Genomic DNA, 19,266 nt, shown 5'->3' on the forward strand with positions numbered 1-19,266 from the left:
GGGTTCTGGGTACCGTATTTTTCGGAGTATAAGTCGCTCCGGAGTATAAGTCGCACCGGCCAAAAATGCATAATAAAGAAGGAAAAAAACATATATAAGTCTCACTGGAGTATAAGTCGCATTTTTTGGGGAAATTTATTTGATAAAAGCCAACACCAAGAATAGACATTTGAAAGGCAATTTAAAATAAATAAAGAATAGTGAACAGGCTGAATAAGTGTACGTTATATGAGGCATAAATAACCAACTGAGAACGTGCCTGGTATGTTTACGTAACATATTATGGCAAGAGTCATTCAAATAACTATAACATATAGAACATGCTATACGTTTACCAAACAATCTGTCACTCCTAATCGCTAAATCCCATGAAATCTTATACGTCTAGTCTCTTACGTGAATGAGCTAAATAATATTATTTGATATTTTACGGTAATGTGTTAATAATTTCACACATAAGTCGCTCCTGAGTATAAGTCGCACCCCCGGCCAAACTATGAAAAAAACTGCGACTTATCGTCCGAAAAATACGGTATTTGTTCTGTTGTGTTTATGTTGTGTTACGGTGCGGATGTTCTCCCGAAATGTGTTAGTCATTCTTGTTTGGTGTGGGTTCACAGTGTGGCGCATATTTGTAACAGTGTTAAAGTTGTTTATACGGCCACCCTCAGTGTGACCTGTATGGCTGTTGACCAAGTATGCATTTGCATTCACTTGTGTGTGTGAAAAGCCGTAGATATTATGTGACTGGGCCGGCACGCAAAGGCAGTGCCTTTAAGGTTTATTGGCGCTCTGTACTTCTCTCTACGTCCGTGTACACAGCGGCGTTTTAAAAAGTCATACATTTTACTTTTTGAAACCGATACCGATAATTTTGAAACCGATACCGATAATTTCCAACATTACATTTTAAAGCATTTATCGGGCGAAAATATCGGCAGTCCGATATACGCAGCATTTGCTTCGAAAGATTAACAGAATCCCCAAACTCTATTTTCTCTTTGTCAGCTTCAGCTCTCACTTGTCTTTATGCTCCATGTTTATCTATGTCAACAGCTCTGCAACCTTTCACCATGTGCTTCAGGGTCAAGTTTTACCCCCACGAGCCGATGAAGATCAAGGAGGAGCTCACAAGGTACTAAAATAATCATCGGAAAGTATTTGTTTCTACCAAATAATTGATATTTTCACGTGTGATTATTGCTTGCATGCCGTGACGTGACTTCTTCCCGGAAGTAATAAACAGTGATGGTGAACCAACCAAGCCAACATTGCTGTTGTGCAGCAAGCAAAGCATGAACTATCTAGTACACAAGGGGGCCTAGATTTTTCTGCAAAAAGCAGATACGAGCAAAAAAAATCCAACTATGCAACTGACTCTATCCCTATACGTTATCAACAAAAGATTTGTCGAGTGATAGCAAGGATTATACGTTGGTCGCGTTCCCAGAAATGTCGAACTATCTGGTGCTCCAGACGTCATTATACACCACAAAACAGATGAAAACTTGGAAAAACACGGACGTCTACAACTTCTTGGTGTGTGGCTGGTTTAAGGACATTGGTATCGAGTCTCTCCCAGATAATTATGCATAGTTTTTGCTCGGGTAAGTGTAACGGTAGAGTGAGGAAGGAGACGGCACTGAGACAGGGACGTCGTTTAGCTTGTTGCGTCAGCTGCTGTGAACCTGTTTTTATGTTTTATTTATTTATTTTTTATCGTGCTCTGTTTGTGTTGTGTTGTGTTTGCTCGGTTCTCGTATTATCTTTTAACCTGCCCATTGTACAGCACTTTGGCTACCCCTGTGGTAAATTTTAAATGTGCTTTGTAAATAAAGTTGATTTGATTTGATTTGATTTATTAAGCCGAGAGTGACGTGTGTAATTAATCAAATCAAATCAAATCAACTTTATTCATAAAGCACATTTAAAATTTACCACAGGGGTAGCCAAAGTGCTGTACAATGGGCAGGTTAAAAATAATACGAGAACCGTGCAAACACAACACAACACAAACAGAACACGATAAAAAATAAATCAATAAAATATTAAAACATAAAAACAGGTTCACAGCAGGTGTATTATGGGGCGCCATTGCAGGATGGATATCACTCAGTGTTAAAAGCCATGGAATAAAAGTATGTTTTTAAGAGAGATTTAAAAACAGGAAGAGAGGAGGCTTGTCTAACACTCAGAGGTAGGTCGTTCCAGAGCTTGGGAGCAGCAGCAGCGAAAGCTCTGTCACCTCTAAGCTTCAGCCTTGTGTCCGGGACCGTCAGTAGCAGTGATCGGCTGATCTTAGGGATCGGGTGGGGCAGTAAGGCTGAAGGAGGTCGGAGAGATATGTTGGCGCGAGGTTGTTCAGACATTTAAAAACAAAAGGAGTTTAAAATTGATTCTGTAACGCACAGGGAGCCAGTGAAGTTAATTAACGTATATTTAACCCAAATACGTGGTGTGTGACTGAACAGTGGGATTTCTAACAATCAGGAAGATTTGTTTCATGTTTGTCCTCCTACAGAAACCTTATTAAAACAAAAAATATATTTTTTCCGCCATCTTTTTCCACGTTCATACATTGTTGAAAAAGCTCTAGGGAGCCACTAGTGCGGCGCTGAAGAGCCGCATGCGGTTTAGACCAACATACTTTTTATCAATCAATCATCCATCCATCCATTTCCTACCGCTTATCCCTTTCGGGGACACGGGGGGTGCTGGAGCCTATCTCAGCTACAATCAAAGTTTATTTGTATAGTCCTACATCACTTTTTCCCTACTTTCTTTTGCCATTTCCAGCTTAAAAATACTCATTCAACACATAAGATTGTACTTTAAGATGTAAAAACATTTTTATTGATTGGCTGCGACACAAAATAAACAACGCGTGGGAATGACCAAGCCTAACCTTAAAGAAAAGAGGGTATGGTATTATTGTTTTTGGGTTCTACAGTGTGCTGCATGCTTTCCGTAATCATCAATTGAACGTAATGTGTAAGGCAATGAGAGAACAAACGGATGTTGGCCATAACCACAAAAGCCTTTTTTGTTTTACAAGTATGCGCACAAATGATTGTACCAGCAGATGTTTTCTTTTTTAACGTGTCATTTGATTAGTCTTATTTTTTTCTTGCACTGTAGTCAAACTCATTGGTAACCATGGCAACAAATACAACCCACCCCTATGGCGCTCTACTGTCATTTCTGATCTCCTCTGGTAACACAAGTCAGCGGCGTGCCATTACATTTGCCTCAAGCCGTTTCCATGGTTACCGTGCCCCCCAGGTCGCGACAGTGGATGCCTTTTTGCATGCCGTGCCACATCATCGTCATTTTCCCCTGTTTTTCTACATCTTTACATATAATTATGTGAGGATCTTAATCACATATTTTCATACCCTTGTGTGCATGGGCTTATGGGAGTTTTTTTTGCAGAACTCAAATAAGGACATCGGATGCGATGAGGGATAATTAATCTGTATTTCATCATCATTGTTGTTGCATCTTGCTGTAATTAATACAGAAAAAGCATGAGAACAAATGTCTCCTAATTGAACAGCCGGACAGGGGATACACGGATTGTGAATATTTGATGTTGTTCTTTTGACTTTGTCTCACGTCTGCAGGTATCTGCTGTACCTCCAGTTGAAGAGGGACGTCTACCACGGCCGCCTCCTTTGCCCGTTTGTGGAAGCCGCCTACCTGGGTGCATGCATCGTGCAGGGTGAGGGCGATGTTACGCGTTCACACACGTGTCGCTTTAGCAAATATAGTTCAATTTGCACGTTTGCTGCAAATTAAAGCCCTGCCTCCACTGCACACTGCAAAAACTGAAATCTAAGTAAGATTAAATATCTCAAATAAGGGTGATATTTGCTTATTTTCTGTCTGATAAGATAATTCTTCTCACTAAGCAGATTTTACAGTATGTTAGAGTGTTTTACTTGTTTTAAGGGTTTTGGTCCTAAATGATCTCAGTAAGATATTACAGCTTGTTGCTGAGATTTTATGACCTACAGTATATTGAGTAAAACACTCACAAGTATAAAACTACTTTTTAAAAATAATAATTTCTTACTTCAAGCATGAAATTATATATTAAAAAATATAAATATAAAAAAAATATAAAATTAAATATAAAATTAAAAATCATTATGTCAAATTAATGGCACTAGTATTTACTTAATTTAAGAATATTTTTCAACATATTGAGGAAAAAGGTCTCTTTTTTTTCTACCAAGAAAAGTGCACTTGTTATTAGTGAGAATATACTTATTTTAAGGTATTTTTGGGTTCATTGAGGTTAGCTAATTTTATTTGCTTTGCAAAGTCTTGACAAGCCGAATTTTCTTGTTCTACTGGCAGATAATTTTGCTTTGTTCAAATAAAATACCACTAATTTTTGTATTTTTTTTTCTTGTTTTTGAACACTGACTTTTTGCAGTGTATAAGGCGCACCGGATTATAAGGCGCACTGTCAGCTTTTGAGAAAATTGGAAGTTTTTAGGTGCGCCTTATAGTGCGGAAAATACGGTAATCACAATTGATCGCAGGTAATTACTTGCTTGCATGATTGAAACCAACTTTTAACCCCCTTGGGGACCTTCGGTTTTAATTATCGCCAAAGCCAAACAGGGCATTGAAGTCCTTAAGTTTTTGAAGGGCATAAAAACATCGTAGATATTATGTGATTGGGCCGGCATGCAAAGGCAGTGCCTTTAAGGTTTGTTGGCGCTCTGTACTTCTCCCTACGTCCGTGTACCACTCCGTACAGCGGCGTTTAAAAAAGTCATACATTTTACTTTTTGAAACCGATACAGATAATTTCCGATATTACATTTTAAAGCATTTACCCGCCGATAATATCGGCAGCCCGATATTATCAGACATCTCTAGTCGTCACCACAATTTTTTTTTCCAGACACGGTCAAAAATAAACTATTAACATTATATCAATTCACCTGGTCACAACATTAGGCACACCTACCATTTGATTCAGACTTGGCATTAACTGCATTTATGTCACTGAATGTCGCATAAGTACGTCCACCTCGCTCTGACGGCACGACGTAGCCAGATTGCAAACCCCTCGAACAAAGGCATCCAAAACTGCATTTAAGATCACGGCAAAATGCATGAACATTATGACATGATGCTTTGGTATTGTTTAACACAAGTATCTAACATTTAATCTGCGTTTATACATGATACGTGCAATGTTTTTTCGCGATTAATCGCATTCATGAAATCTCCTGGTTCTCCTTTGAAGCCAGTCCTAATCACAAATCAGAGCAAGGATTAAATGGAAACGTGTCTAATTACAAAAGTAAACTCTCCGGCTCTGTAATCGTCACCCTAAAGGGGCCTGTCCTCATTACGTACTCGCCAAGCAGACTGTGATTGCCTGAACTGAGAGGACTCGGCTTCTGTGATGTGATATCGTACCAGCCTGCCCATCGGAGAGCTCTCAGCCACACGTGTCGGTCACAACAACTCCGCTAATCCGCTTTCCTAATCCTCATCAAAACATTTCTCTCTCAACTGTGAGTTACACTGCAAAAAGTCAGTGTTCAAAAACAAGAATAAAAAAAAAAGAAAAAAAATTAGGGGTATTTTATTTGAACTAAGCAAAATTATCTGCCAATAGAACAAGAAAATTTGGCTTGTCAAGACTTTCCAAAACAAGTAAAATAAGCTAACTTCAATGAACTCAAAAATACCCTAAAATAAGTATATTCTCACTAATAACAACTGTACTACTATATGAGTACGTATTGTCTATTGTTTCATTGAAAATAAAACAGCAAAGTCCATTTGGCTGTCATCTGTTTTAATTATGAGACACAATTGTGTCAAAGTCATGATTTTTTTTTTACATGCTTGAAATAAGAAATTATTACTTTAAAAAAGTAGTTTTATACTTGTGAGTGTTGATGACACAGCTTTGCAACAGTTGATATTCTAGTTTCAAGCGTGTTTTACTCAATATAGGTCATAAAATCTCAGCAACAAGCTGTAATATCTTACTGAGATAATTTAGGACCAAAACCCTTAAAACAAGTAAAACACTCGAACATCAAATCTGCCAGTGACATGCGGTGAAGTTCATGGCTGGTGAGGCACTGACTTCATCACAGTCAGATTTACAAACATATGAACCCTAACAGTGACGTGCAGTCACTAGAGGCAGGGGAGGCGGGGCCTCACCTGCCATCATGGAAAGAAAAAAAATGTAAAAAGAAAAAAAAAAAATTTAAATTGTTATATGTATCCAGTGATTATACTAAAGTTATTTTCCATTTAACTTCACCAGTTTTAGATTATTTGTATTTTTATTTTTACATTTGCCGTTCAAATACTGAGAAGAGACGGTGCGGTGATCAGCAGCCAGTTGAGGCACGTCACTCAGTTGTGCCTCAACATGGATTGTGCGCAATGACTCGGATAACTGCTGGCCTGCTGTGCGGTGAGACTGTATTGCTATATGAATTATATCAGCTAACTAAACTATGGCATAGTTTAGTTAGCTGAGGTATATAATGTACAGTGTATTTTGTCAACAACTGTATGTGTGTAACGTATTTCTTGTGCTGAGCATTCATAAAACTGCTGCAAAAGACGTACTGGTTGAGGCTCGCAGTAATCCGGCCTCCTGGTGGTAGAGGGCGCTAGTGATCCCAGAGATCATTCCTCGGCCGCAGAAGAAAAAAAAGAAAGAAAAAAAAGTTTGCATGTCAATTAGTGCAGCGATTGTTTATTTCCTCTTGCCTGGACTTTTATTAAAAACATGGAGGATTACATATGTAAAATAAAACAGTTTTCTAAACTGGACTTTCAATCGAAGCAGGAGGTAATAATTAAAGGTAGACCAACGCCGGAGCTAAAAGGTTTGCTTATGACTTCGGGACAGAAAACCCGTTCTTTACAAACGGCGTGGTACACACGCAAAGGCTGGCTGTGTGGATGTCCAGCAATAAAGGTAAGACCATAATAATGTTTTTTTTATTAAATGGGCTTTTTTGTGTGCTACAGTTTGTATGTGTAAAGAATGCTAGTATGAGCTTTTAAACATAACCCGTTAACTGCTGCCAATCACATGGTGAATAAGATACTATTTAGGGGTTCATATGTTTGTAAATCTGACTGTGATGATGCAGTGCCTCACCAGACATTAACCTCACCGCACGCCACTGAACCCTAAAGAGTATCTTATTCACCATTTGATTGGCAGCAGTTAACGGGTTATGTTTAAAAGCTCATACCAGCATTATTCCCTGCTTGGCACTCAGCATCAAGGGTTGGAATTGGGGGTTAAATCACCAAAAATGATTCCCGGGCGCGGCGCCGCTGCTCCCCACTGCTCCCCTCACCTCTCAGGGGGTGAGCAAGGGGATGGGTCAAATGCAGAGGACAAATTTCAACACACCTAGTGTGTGTGACAATCATTGGTACTTTAACTTAACTTTAACTTTACACTTTCAAACTGTAGCACACAAAAAAGCACATTTAATTAAAAAAAAATGTTATTATGGTCTTACCTTTACTTATAAATGAAGTCCATGCGCCGCTCCTTTTGAACAAAAGCATCGATAACTTGTTTGTAGAAGTCTTCTGTATCTTTTTTCAGTTTTAAAAGTCTCTCTGTCTCGATGGAGATCTTCCTTTAATTATTACCTCCTGCTTCGATTGAAAGTCCAGTTTAGAAAACTGTTTTATTTTAGATATGTAATCCTCCATGTTAAAAGTTCAGGCGAGAGGAAAAACTAAACGATCCCTGCTAACTGTTGCTGCTTGTTGTCACTTCTTCTGCAGCCGAGTAGTCGCAAGAATGATCTCTGGGATCACTACTGCCCTCTACCATCATGAGGCGGGATTACTGCGAGCCTCACCCAGTGCGTCTTCGCAGCCGTTTTATGATTGCTCAGCACAAGAAATACGTTACACACATACAGTTGTTGACAAAATACACTGTACATTATATACCTCAGCTAACTAAACTATGGAAATGTATAATATAATTCATATAGCAATACGGTCTCACTGCACAGCAGGCCTGCAGTTAGCCGAGTCATTGCGCAATCCATGGCGAGGCTCAACTGGCTGGTGACTCACCGCAAGTCTCTTCTCAGTATTTGAACGGCAAATGTGAAAATTCAGCGATTTTGAATAAAAATAATCTAAAACTGGTGAAGTTAAATGGAAAATAATTTTATGGTATAATCACTGGATACATATAACAATTTAATTATTTTTTTTTCTTTTTACATTTTTTTTCTTTCCATGATGGCACGTGAGGCCCCGCCTCACCTGCCTCCCCTGACTGCACGTCACTGAAATCTGCTTAGTGAGAAGAATTATCTTATCAGACAGAAAATAAGCAAATATCACCCTTATTTGAGATATTTAATCTTACTTAGATTTCAGTTTTTGCAGTGTAGCGTTTGAAGTTTGAGTTTTTGCAGCATATGTTATGGCCTTGTCACTGTATGAACTTTAACAATCAATGCATGTTGCCTTTAAACATAGCTAAAGTTAGCATAACAAGTGTGGGAAAAATATTTGCTTCTTGATTTCTCTCAAGCTGCTGCGCCCCCTGTGAATGCAATAATGTTTACCGTTTTGTCCAACATGTGCCCTTGCCTTCCCTTCAGCTGAGCTGGGCGACTACGACCCAGAGGAGCATCCGTCAGACTACATTAGGGACTTCAAGCTGTTCCCCAAACAGTCACTCAAGCTGGAGAGGAAAATCATGGAAATACACAAGACGGAGCTCAGGTACGACCGATGATTGCTCCGTAAACTCTCACTCTTGTCTTCATGGCTAAAAATAGGAGAATTACACTTGATCTGCCTAAATGACATCACAGCAGGAAGAGAATGGAGGTAACCAGAGGCGCAGATCTATTTATAGCTGGTGTAAAATTTGATTAAAGGCATGTGAAACTGGTGCAGGGATAAGGGGTTTGTTATAATATCACTTTTAGACAGTGGATTGGCGAAAGATAAATTTATAGCAAGGTGGAACGATGGTTTAAAAAAAGTCCTGGCTTTGACGTTGACTCGTTCTACCTGGAATTGTTTTGTTCAAGCATCCATTTTTCTACCCATTTACCATTTACCATTTATCCTCAGACAAGTAATAATCCTCCTTCTGCATGTTTGTCACTTGTCTTATACGTTCATATGACACATAAGAAGGTCAATATGTTACTTCAAACACCTTCCGTCATTCCTTCATTCAACTTTAGAGCCTACAGCAACCACTGTATGTTAAGATCTTTTGCACCTCAAGATCTCTTGACCTGAGGTCCACTTTCAACATGTAGCATTGCATATCTATCAGGCCAAAGTAGTACATTTCTGTAAAATAAGATAAAATACGAAGGTCCTGAGTAGTCTTGGGTTCAATCCCGGGCTCGGGATCTTTCTGTGTGGAGTTTACATGTTCTCCCCGTGACTGCGTGGGTTACCTCCGGGTACTCCGGCTTCCTCCCACCGCCAAAGACATGCACCTGGGGACAACGTTCCCTCTAAGGTGCGCACCTGTGCAATTGCGCACTGCTCAAGCGTCCTCTGCGCACGGCAAATCTATGCCACGCACAAAATCAAATAAAAAAATATGCGCATAACAATTTTCGACATGACACGGACACGACAGAGAAAACCGTTTTCATCATTATTGTTCAAATATTGTAACGTCTGTCGAGACGCTTTGAGGACATGAATTCCATCCATCACTTTACTGAGCTAAACTCTTTATTGTCGGCCATAAACACATCACCAAAACATTAGTAAAAAAAATTATATCTAGTGTAGCTTGTTGGGTTCACATATTGTATGTACTTAAATAATAAATGGGAGTCGTTAGAGCAGGTCCGGTCTCCACCACTTCTTTAATGTCAACTTCACACCTTCTTCAACAACCCACACTTATAGACCTCTTACGTCACAGCCCTGCGGCAACTCTGGAGGGACAACACTCCTCCTCCTTACCTCACATTCTCTGGTAACTTGGGACACCCTGAACTGTTTGTTACACTAGCAAAACTGGTCATTTTCTGCAGTACAAACCAGACCAAGAGCAACTTTGTTATATCCACAGCAGCCGCTCGCTCTTTCTCACTTGCGCCAACACATGCACATATGGCACTTAGCCAGTGATGCGTTTACAGCCACACAAAAAGTCGGACAACTCCAACACCACACACAAAGTGTCATTCCAGGTCGTTACACTATGATTTACCAATCAAATGTGTGCTTATTCTAGTGTCATTTATTAGGAATCTTAATTTATAAATATTAATCATGAAATGCTGTTAGTATATTAAATAAATACTAATAAAAATATATTTTTTACAAACAGGAATTTGCAGGAATGTACACATGATCCCCTGCTTACATCTCATTGTGCAACATGTGAATGTTTTAATGGGAACTAAATGCAATGTCTGAAAGGGGTACAAACTATTTCCAAAGCAGGACCTCCACCCAGACAAACAATACAAGTACACAGTTCATGAAAACAATATTTTTTGTTATTGTCATTGTAAGTGGGCCTAAACACTTATATTAGAAAATCATCTCATGGAAATGACTGCTGTCATTTGATTATAATAATAAGAGAATGTTGTCTGTCTATCTGTGTTGGCCCTGCGATGAGGTGGGGACTTGTCCAGGGTGTACCCCGCCTTCCGCCCGAATGCAGCTGAGATAGGCTCCAGCACCCCTCCCACCCACCCCCCCCGTGACCCCGAAAGGGACAAGCGGTAGAAAATGGATGGATGGATGGAGATGAAATATGTGCTGCAAGTTGAGGACGACGCTCTTATCCTTTCCTGCAGGATGTGTGTTTGCGTGTTTGTTTAAAGCTCAGCGCCGGCTCTTGAACCTCTCTGAGGTTTTGTCACACTTGGCGTGATTAGAAACATCAAAGAAAAATCCCTCATTTCCCAATGGCGCCGAGGCAGACGCTGACAAGCGGCCTCTGCCTTCCCCACTGGGCCTCACTGACAGTAATAGCTAAGAACGGCACTTTGCTAAGGCATGAGGTGAAGCATAATCAACAAAACCTTTTTTTTTTTTTTCAGCCGTAGAATGATTATCCTTTTGCATATAAACAAATGTTTGTGCGTGGGCAAATGAGAGCCTATTGACGTTGCAGCAGCTAAACATCAAAGACCTTGCCTCCGGTAGTTGTCTGTTGAGAAAGATAAGTCGCGTGTGACACCAGAAGAACTCTGGGGAAACAAAACAGAAGTGACTTTTTTATGATGCAAAATTGGCACAGTGTACAGATTGGTTCTCAGATTATTATAAATCTGACGACTATCAATGTTTTGAACGTATTGCTACAAAACCTAAGTTGTACCAACATTTTTTAAGTTTATTTTGAACACATCAATGCCCATATCTGCTGTACAAATTTACTTTACAAAAGAGAAGTGTGGGATACTTCTCTTGTTGCCTTATTTGTATTTGACTTTAATAAATGGGTTTATATTATTATTTGGTGCAGCCGGGCCGGAGCAGGAGGGGATAGAAAGAGAAAAAAAAGGAAGACAGAGGGGGAAATTGTGGGGACAAGAGCGGGATAAGACAGAGAGACAACAACAACAACAGCAAACACAACAATAACAATAACAACAGAACAACATCAGCAAAAAGAATATGTACAAATATGATGGTACAATTGATAGCAAAGAAGCAGTTAGTAAAATAAATAATAATACAGAAATGACATTGAACATTATTACACTACAAATGGAGCAATACAAATACCAATAGAAATAGCACTATTGATAATGAATACCGTATTTTTCGGAGTGTAAGTCGCTCCGGGGTATAAGTCGCACCGGTCGAAAATGCATAATAAGGAAGGAAAAAAACATATATAAGTCGCACTGGAGTATAAGTCGCATTTTTTGGGGAAATGTATTTGATAAAACCCAACACCAAGAATAGACATTTGAAAGGCAATTTAAAATAAATAAAGAATAGTGAACAACAGGCTGAATAAGTGTACGTTATATGAGGCATAAATAACCAACTGAGAACGTCCCTGGTATGTTAACGTAACATATTATGGTAAGAGTCATTCAAATAACTATAACATATAGAACATGCTATACGTTTACCAAACAATCTGTCACTCCTAATCGCTAAATCCCATGAAATCTTATACGTCTAGTCTCTTACGTGAATGAGCTAAATAATATTATTTGATATTTTACGGCAATGTGTTAATAATTTCACACATAAGTCGCTCCTGAGTATAAGTCGCACCCCCGGCCAAACTATGAAAAAAACTGCGACTTATAGTCCGAAAAATACAGTAATAGCAATAATTACCTCTATTATCAACAATACAATTGTTGAAATGCAACAATATATATATGTAATGATAACTTGAAATACAAAAGAAAGCAGATAAATGGAGGGGAAGAAAGAGAAGCGAACTGTATTAACCTTGTAGATTGTTATAGTAACAATAGGTTAAGCTTTGTCAGTGTGCCATGTGTTATACCCAGTTTCCCGCAGGTCAACAACGTTAATAATATATGTTTGATGAAACGTGATTATATGCATGAGTGTATGTATGTATATGTACTTGTAAGTCCATTTAAAACAAAATAGTACTACTATAAACAAAATAATCAAATGTGAAAAAAAGAAATTCAAAAAGAAAACATGAACTTTGTCTAAAAAGGAGCAGAAGAAGCCAATGTTTTTGTTGGAAAATAACATACAAACTGAATGCTAGCCAAGGTCTGTTAATGCCAAGTTGCCTGTTTGTATCAATTTATAGTTCTGGATTCCTTATGCTAATAATCCTCTACCCTCTTGCAGGGGTCAGTGTGCCTCCTTGGCAGAACTGAACATGCTCCAAAGGGCTCACAACTTAGAAACGTATGGAGTTGACCCTCACCCATGCAAGGTAAACATTAAGTATATGGAGCTTCTGATCTAAGCGATGTCATTAATAACTGAGGAGGCCGGATGCTTCAGTAAGTAGTTTGCTAGAAACGTGACAACTTGCACCATCATAAAGATCTGGGAGCCAAAGAATGAAACTGAGATGTGGACGTTTGAATTAAACCCGTAGAAATAAATACCTTTTGTAATTGTTTAGGTGTGATACCCATTTGGATTATTGTGTGTGTTTTTGTGTGTGTGTGTAGGACTTTACGGGCTCCACAGCTTTTCTCGGCTTCACAGCGACTGGCTTTGTGGTCTTCCAGGGAAACAAGAGGATCCATCTTCTCAAATGGTACAAAACCATACCCACACTGCAAAAAGTCAGTGTTCAAAAACAAGAAAAAAATATATAAAAATGAGGGGTATTTTACTTGAACTAAGCAAAATGATCTGCCAATAAAACAAGAAAATGTGGCTTGTCCAAAACAAGTAAAATTAACTTCAATGAACCCAAAAATACCTTAAAATAAGTATATTCTCACTAATAACAAGTGCACTTTTCGTGGTAGAAAAAAAAAAAGACCTTTTTGCTCAATATGTTAAAAAATATTCTTAAATTAAGTAAATGCGAGTGCCATTATCTTGACATAATGATATGCGCTCGGCATTACTTTTCTTGAAACCAGCAAGCTTATACTAAAAACAAATTTATTGTTCTTAATGGAAAGGCAACAAGGCAAGAGCTTGTTACTCTCAGGGTCTCCTAGTCGCTCAGGCAAATCATATGGTCTAAAAATAAATTTTCCCATCGATAACATGACATCATCGAGCCAAGTCCATGCTCTTTCAGTCAATTAGTGCGCATATATACAGCCCGGCCCCCGGCCAAAACATTTTTAATTGTAATTTTGAAGAATTCATCTGAATGTGCATGAACTATTTCTGTTCAAAATAGTTAGAAATGTCACATGTTAAATGTTTAAATATTAACTGTCAGTTTACTGTACTGTGCCAACTGTACTACTATATGAGTACGTGTTTTCTATTGTTTCATTGAAAATAAAACAGCAAAGTCCATTTGGCTGTCATCCGTTTTAATTTGACAAAATTGTGTCAAAGTCATGATTTTTTTTTTTCATGCTTGAAATAAGAAATGATTACTTTAAAAAAGTAGTTTTATACTTGTGAGTGTTGATGACACAGCTTTGCAACAGTTGATATTCTAGTTTCAAGCATGTTTTACTCAATATAGGTCATCAAATCTCAGCAACAAGCTGTAATATCTTACTGAGATCATTTAGGACCAAAACCCTTAAAACAAGTGAAACACTCTAACATAAAATCTGCTTAGTGAGAGGAATTATTTTATCAGACAGAAAATAAGCAAATATCACCCTTATTTGAGATATTTAATCTTACTTGGATTTCAGTTTTTGCAGTGTATACATTTGTCTTCTTCAAATCTGTGAGCAAATAAATCAAAGCACATACTGTACTGTAGCGATGTATGTGCCATATATATATATATATATATATATATATATATATATATATATATATATATATATATATATATATATATATATATATATATATATATATATATATATATAGAAGGACTCCAAATATGACTGGGAGTAATCCACAAAATCACAGAAATTACAGGAAAACATCAGAATAGAAGCGACGAGACAAGCAAACGGGCCCAATGGCCTAATGTATTGTACGTTTCATTCACTTTGGCATCAATGGAAGTGCTTTTAACTAACAAACAGATAATAGAAGGGTACCTAAATGTGTACCCACTATATACTGATTACATTCTGTTTAACTAACCTACATAACTGAAACAAACTACACTTTGTTTTAAAACTAACAATGCATGGTAAAGTTGTCTATTCATAAAAAAAAATCAGGCTTTTAATAAAATATGTTTAACTTGAACTTATTTCCTACTGTGTCGCTTATGTTCCTGCTGTGCGTCTCATGTTCTTTGTCATCCAGGGCCGACGTCAGTAAGCTGAAGTTTGAAGGAAAAACCTTTTATGTCATCGGGATTCAAAAAGAGGTGAGAGCGCTATCTCGGTGCTGCTCCTTTCTCACGCGCTGATATGACGTTGGCACCGTCGACTTACCATGTTGCTGTGTGTGTGTGTGTGTGTGTGTGTGTGTGTGTGTGTGTGTGTGTGTGTGTGTGTGTGTGTGTGTGTGTGTGTGTTTCTACCCTTCTTGAGACATTAACAAGGAAAAGTAGCTTCCATATGAGGAGGTGTGAACAAGTGATGACATAAATCATGGTCCCAATACGGAAAAGCATTGCATCTAAAAGAGAATGTCTCATTTGCACCCCCTGGTGGTGACATCTATCAAAATGAGGGTGGTTCCAAAAAGGAGGGATTTTTCAAATTGACTGTTTGTCTGTTTTAAAAGTGCTCCCCCTCTGGTCAACATATGAAATAACAAGTGTGTGTAAGAAATTGAAATGCGCCCCCTTTGGCCAAAATTAATTAAAGAAATAAAATAAATATGTATATAGAGACATACTGTGATAACTTCAAGTAAGTAATGAAGATTAAAAACCAATTACAAACCGAAATAAATAAATAAAATAAATGAACTTAGAGCAGTCTTTTTCTCACAATGTGTCGACTTCTTTCTTATAAAATTGGGAACAATTTCTCATATTCTTTCTGTTTCCGTAATATTGCGATATTTTCTCTTAAAATTATTACTTTTTTTATGTAAAGTATTACTTTTTAATGCAAAATGGTGACATTTGTCATATACAATTCCGACTTTTATCACAATATTGCCAATTTTTTGGTCGTAAAATAGTGACATTTTCTGAGTAAAATGATGACCTTTGTCACAATTTTGTCAAGTAAAATTACGATTATTATTGTAATATTGCCACAATTTTAAAGTTTTCTTATAAAATTGTCAGTTTCGTCGAGTGAAATTACGACTATTTTCATAAAATTGCCAAAATGTTAAGCTTTTCTTGTAAAATTGCGACTGTTATTCAGTAAAATTCGAACTTTTATCATAATATTGCACAAATGTTCAGTTTTTCTTGTAAAATTTTGACTTGCGTTGAGTAAAATTACGACTTTTATCATAATACCGGCAAAATTAAAAGTTTTTCTTGTCAAATTCTGACCTTTTTTTTGTGAAATTCCAACTCATTTTTTACAACAAGTGTTTTTATATTTGCATAGTATGTATATGTTATTAACGTTGTAAATACAAATCTTTATATATCTAGAAAGGGTGGTCCTAAAGAGGTAGGCATTTTTCGGAGGTCTCAAGAAGGTAACAAATACAAGAATGTGTGTGTGTGTGAGTGTGTGTGTGCGTGTGTGTGTGACCGCTCTGAAGCTCTCCTGTCCTTCCATTTAATAACCTTTAATAACCTTAAACACATAACGACTTCTACTGTTTGTGTGTGCAATGCAAGTTCCCTGTCACACACACAAATTGTGTGTGTGTGTGTGTGTGTGTGTGTGTGTGTGTGGTGCTGTTTCAGATTTCCTTAACAGGCAAGATTCAGTGTAAAAGGATGGTGGGTGTGTGGCGTCAAACCTACTCACTCCCATCATGTGACTGACGTCACCCAAACACAGAACTTCCAAAATAAACAACTAATGGCTTTATTAGGTACATCTTGCTATCGAACAGGTTGCACACATTTTTGTCTTAATTATTGGTGAAATTGAATCAACAAAAAAACATTCCTTTGTTTCAACAGTAATTTTACATCTTTATTACTGTACATTAAACATATATTTCTTATTGCAATTGTGTCCTTAAATAAAATAGTGAACATACAAGACAACTTGTCTTTTAATAGTAAGTAAGCAAACAAAGACTCCTAATTTAGCTGCTGACAAATGCAGTAACATATTGTGTCATTTTTCATTCTATTATTTTGTCAAAATTATTAAGGACAAGTGGTAGAAAATTAATTATTCATCTACTTGTTCATTTACTGTTAGTATTTGCTTAGTTTGTATTTTAATATGTTCTATTTACACTTCTGTTAAAATGTAATAATCACTTATTGTTTTGTTGTTTGGATACTTTACATTAGTTTTGACCGGTACTTTTTAGAGGCGGTATAGTACCGAATATGATTCATTAGTAACGCGGTACTATACCAATACCGGTATACCGTACATCCCTACTCAGAGGCGGTGCAACAGCAGCAGGTCAGTATGTCAATCAATGCGCAATGTTACTGTGGAAGTCGCTTCCTAGCGGTTCCGCTGATCACACACGTCACAGGAGACTGGCGTCCAAAGTTGAACAAAGTTTTAATATACATCAATAGTTTTGCGCTATTTGACTTTTCAGTCTCTCCGACTCTCCCACTCCTCCTGCTCCCGGCCGCTTACTGTTAAAGACAACAGATGATCAGATTAACACGTACCACCTGTGAAATCTAATCACCTGCCTGCTGTGTCTCGCCGTCAGCACTGCCACGCCCCTGTCTGATGGTGCTCTGTCCTCAGCACCATGGACAGAGGCGGTGACTTTTGCTCCTGCAGGCAGCGCTGGGTACATCTCCCTCCACAGTTACTAAAAGTAGTTCCTCAGCATTGGCTTTTCTAATAACAATGACGCTACACTGCAAAAAGTCAGTGTTCAAAAACAAGAAACAAAAAAAAGATTAGGGGTATTTTATTTGAACTAAGAAAAATTATCTGCCAATAGAACAAGAAAATTCGGCTTGTCAAGACTTTCCAAAACAAGTAAAATTAGCTAACCTCAATGAACCCAAAAATACCTTAAAATAAGTATATTCTCACTAATAACAAGTGCACTTTTCTTGGTAGAAAAAAAAGAGACCTTTTTGCTCAATATGTTGAAAAATATTCTTAAATTAGGTAAATGCTAGTGCCATTATCTTGACATAATGATATGCGCTCGGCATCATGATTTTTTTTTCATGCTTGAAGTAAAAAAAATATTACTTTAAAAAAGTAGTTTTATACTTGTTAGTGTTGATGACACAGCTTTGCATCAGTTGATATTCAAGTTTCAAGCATGTTTTACTCAATATAGGTCATCAAATCTTAGCAACAAGCCAAAACACTTAAAACAAGTAAAACACTCTAACATAAAATCAGCTTAGTGAGAAGAATTATCTTATCAGACAGAAAATAAGCAAATATCACCCTTATTTGAGATATTTAATCTTATTTAGATTTCAGCTTTTGCAGTGTAATAATTGGTTAATATGCAGGTAACGACATGTAAAATGTTGCCGTTTCTTGGATCTTTTTTTAGAGGGCTTTATAGTGGGAATAGATGACTCCCCTTAGCTACATTGTAAGCTGTCGAGTATGAGCCATGTTTAACAATTTAGGATACACAAAACAAATAAAGACATACCGTATTTTTATGAGTATAAGTCGCTCCGCAGTATAAGTCGCACCAGCAGAAAATGCATAATAAACGAGGAAAAAAACATATATACATTTTACGGTAATGTGTTAATAATTTCACACATAAGTCGCTCCTGAGTATAAGTCGCACCCCCGGCCAAACTATGAAAAAAACTGCGACTTATAGTCCGAAAAATACAATGTTTTTTTAGAGGGCTTTCTAGTGGGAATAGATGACTCCCATTAGCTACATTGTTAGCTGTCGAGTACGAGCCATATTTAACAATTTAGGATACACAAAACAAATAAAGACATACCGTATTTTTCTGAGTATAAGTCGCTCCGCAGTATAAGTCGCACAGGCCGAAAATGCATAATAAAGAAGGGAAAAAACATTTATAAGTCGCACTGGAGTATAAGTCGCATTTTTTGGGGAAATGTATTTGATAAGACCCAACACCAAGAATAGACATTTGAAAGGCAATTTAAAATAAATAAAGAATAGTGAACAACAGGCTGAATAAGTGTACGTTATATGACGCATAAATAACCAACTGAGAACGTGCCTGGTATGTTAACGTAACATATTATGGTAAGAGTCATTCAAATAACTATAACATATAGAACATGCTATACGTTTACCAAACAATCTGTCACTCCTAATCGCTAAATCCCATGAAATCTTATACGTCTAGTCTCTTATGTGAATGAGCTAAATAATATTATTTGATATTTTACGGTAATGTGTTAATAATTTCAAACATAAGTCGCTCCTGAGTATAAGTCGCACCCCCGGCCAAACTATGAAAAAAAATGCGACTTATAGTCCGAAAAATATGGTATGTGTTCTTGTCTCTTATAGGGATTGTGAATGATGGGCAAAATTGCCAAAAAGATGCGTTTTTTTTCTTTTGAGTCTTGCAAAATCTGACATTGTCGGATCCATTCATGCAATCTGGAGTCTTGT

At 37.4% G+C, this 19,266-nt stretch overlaps 1 protein-coding gene across 1 annotated transcript in view; it reads left to right on the forward strand.

The window, feature by feature from the left end:
* frmd3 (FERM domain containing 3) overlaps positions 1–19,266 on the forward strand; it is a 113,902-nt gene that overhangs the window by 61,040 nt on the left and 33,596 nt on the right. The window contains exons 4-9 of the mRNA XM_062025876.1: positions 1,057–1,135; positions 3,624–3,721; positions 8,649–8,772; positions 12,844–12,931; positions 13,176–13,264; positions 14,917–14,980. Of these exons, the coding sequence (XP_061881860.1) occupies positions 1,057–1,135; positions 3,624–3,721; positions 8,649–8,772; positions 12,844–12,931; positions 13,176–13,264; positions 14,917–14,980 (542 nt within the window). The remainder of the gene's footprint in view (positions 1–1,056; positions 1,136–3,623; positions 3,722–8,648; positions 8,773–12,843; positions 12,932–13,175; positions 13,265–14,916; positions 14,981–19,266) is intronic.

The sequence above is a fragment of the Entelurus aequoreus genome, linkage group LG17 (assembly GCF_033978785.1).
Source record: "Entelurus aequoreus isolate RoL-2023_Sb linkage group LG17, RoL_Eaeq_v1.1, whole genome shotgun sequence".
Taxonomy (NCBI): domain Eukaryota; kingdom Metazoa; phylum Chordata; class Actinopteri; order Syngnathiformes; family Syngnathidae; genus Entelurus; species Entelurus aequoreus.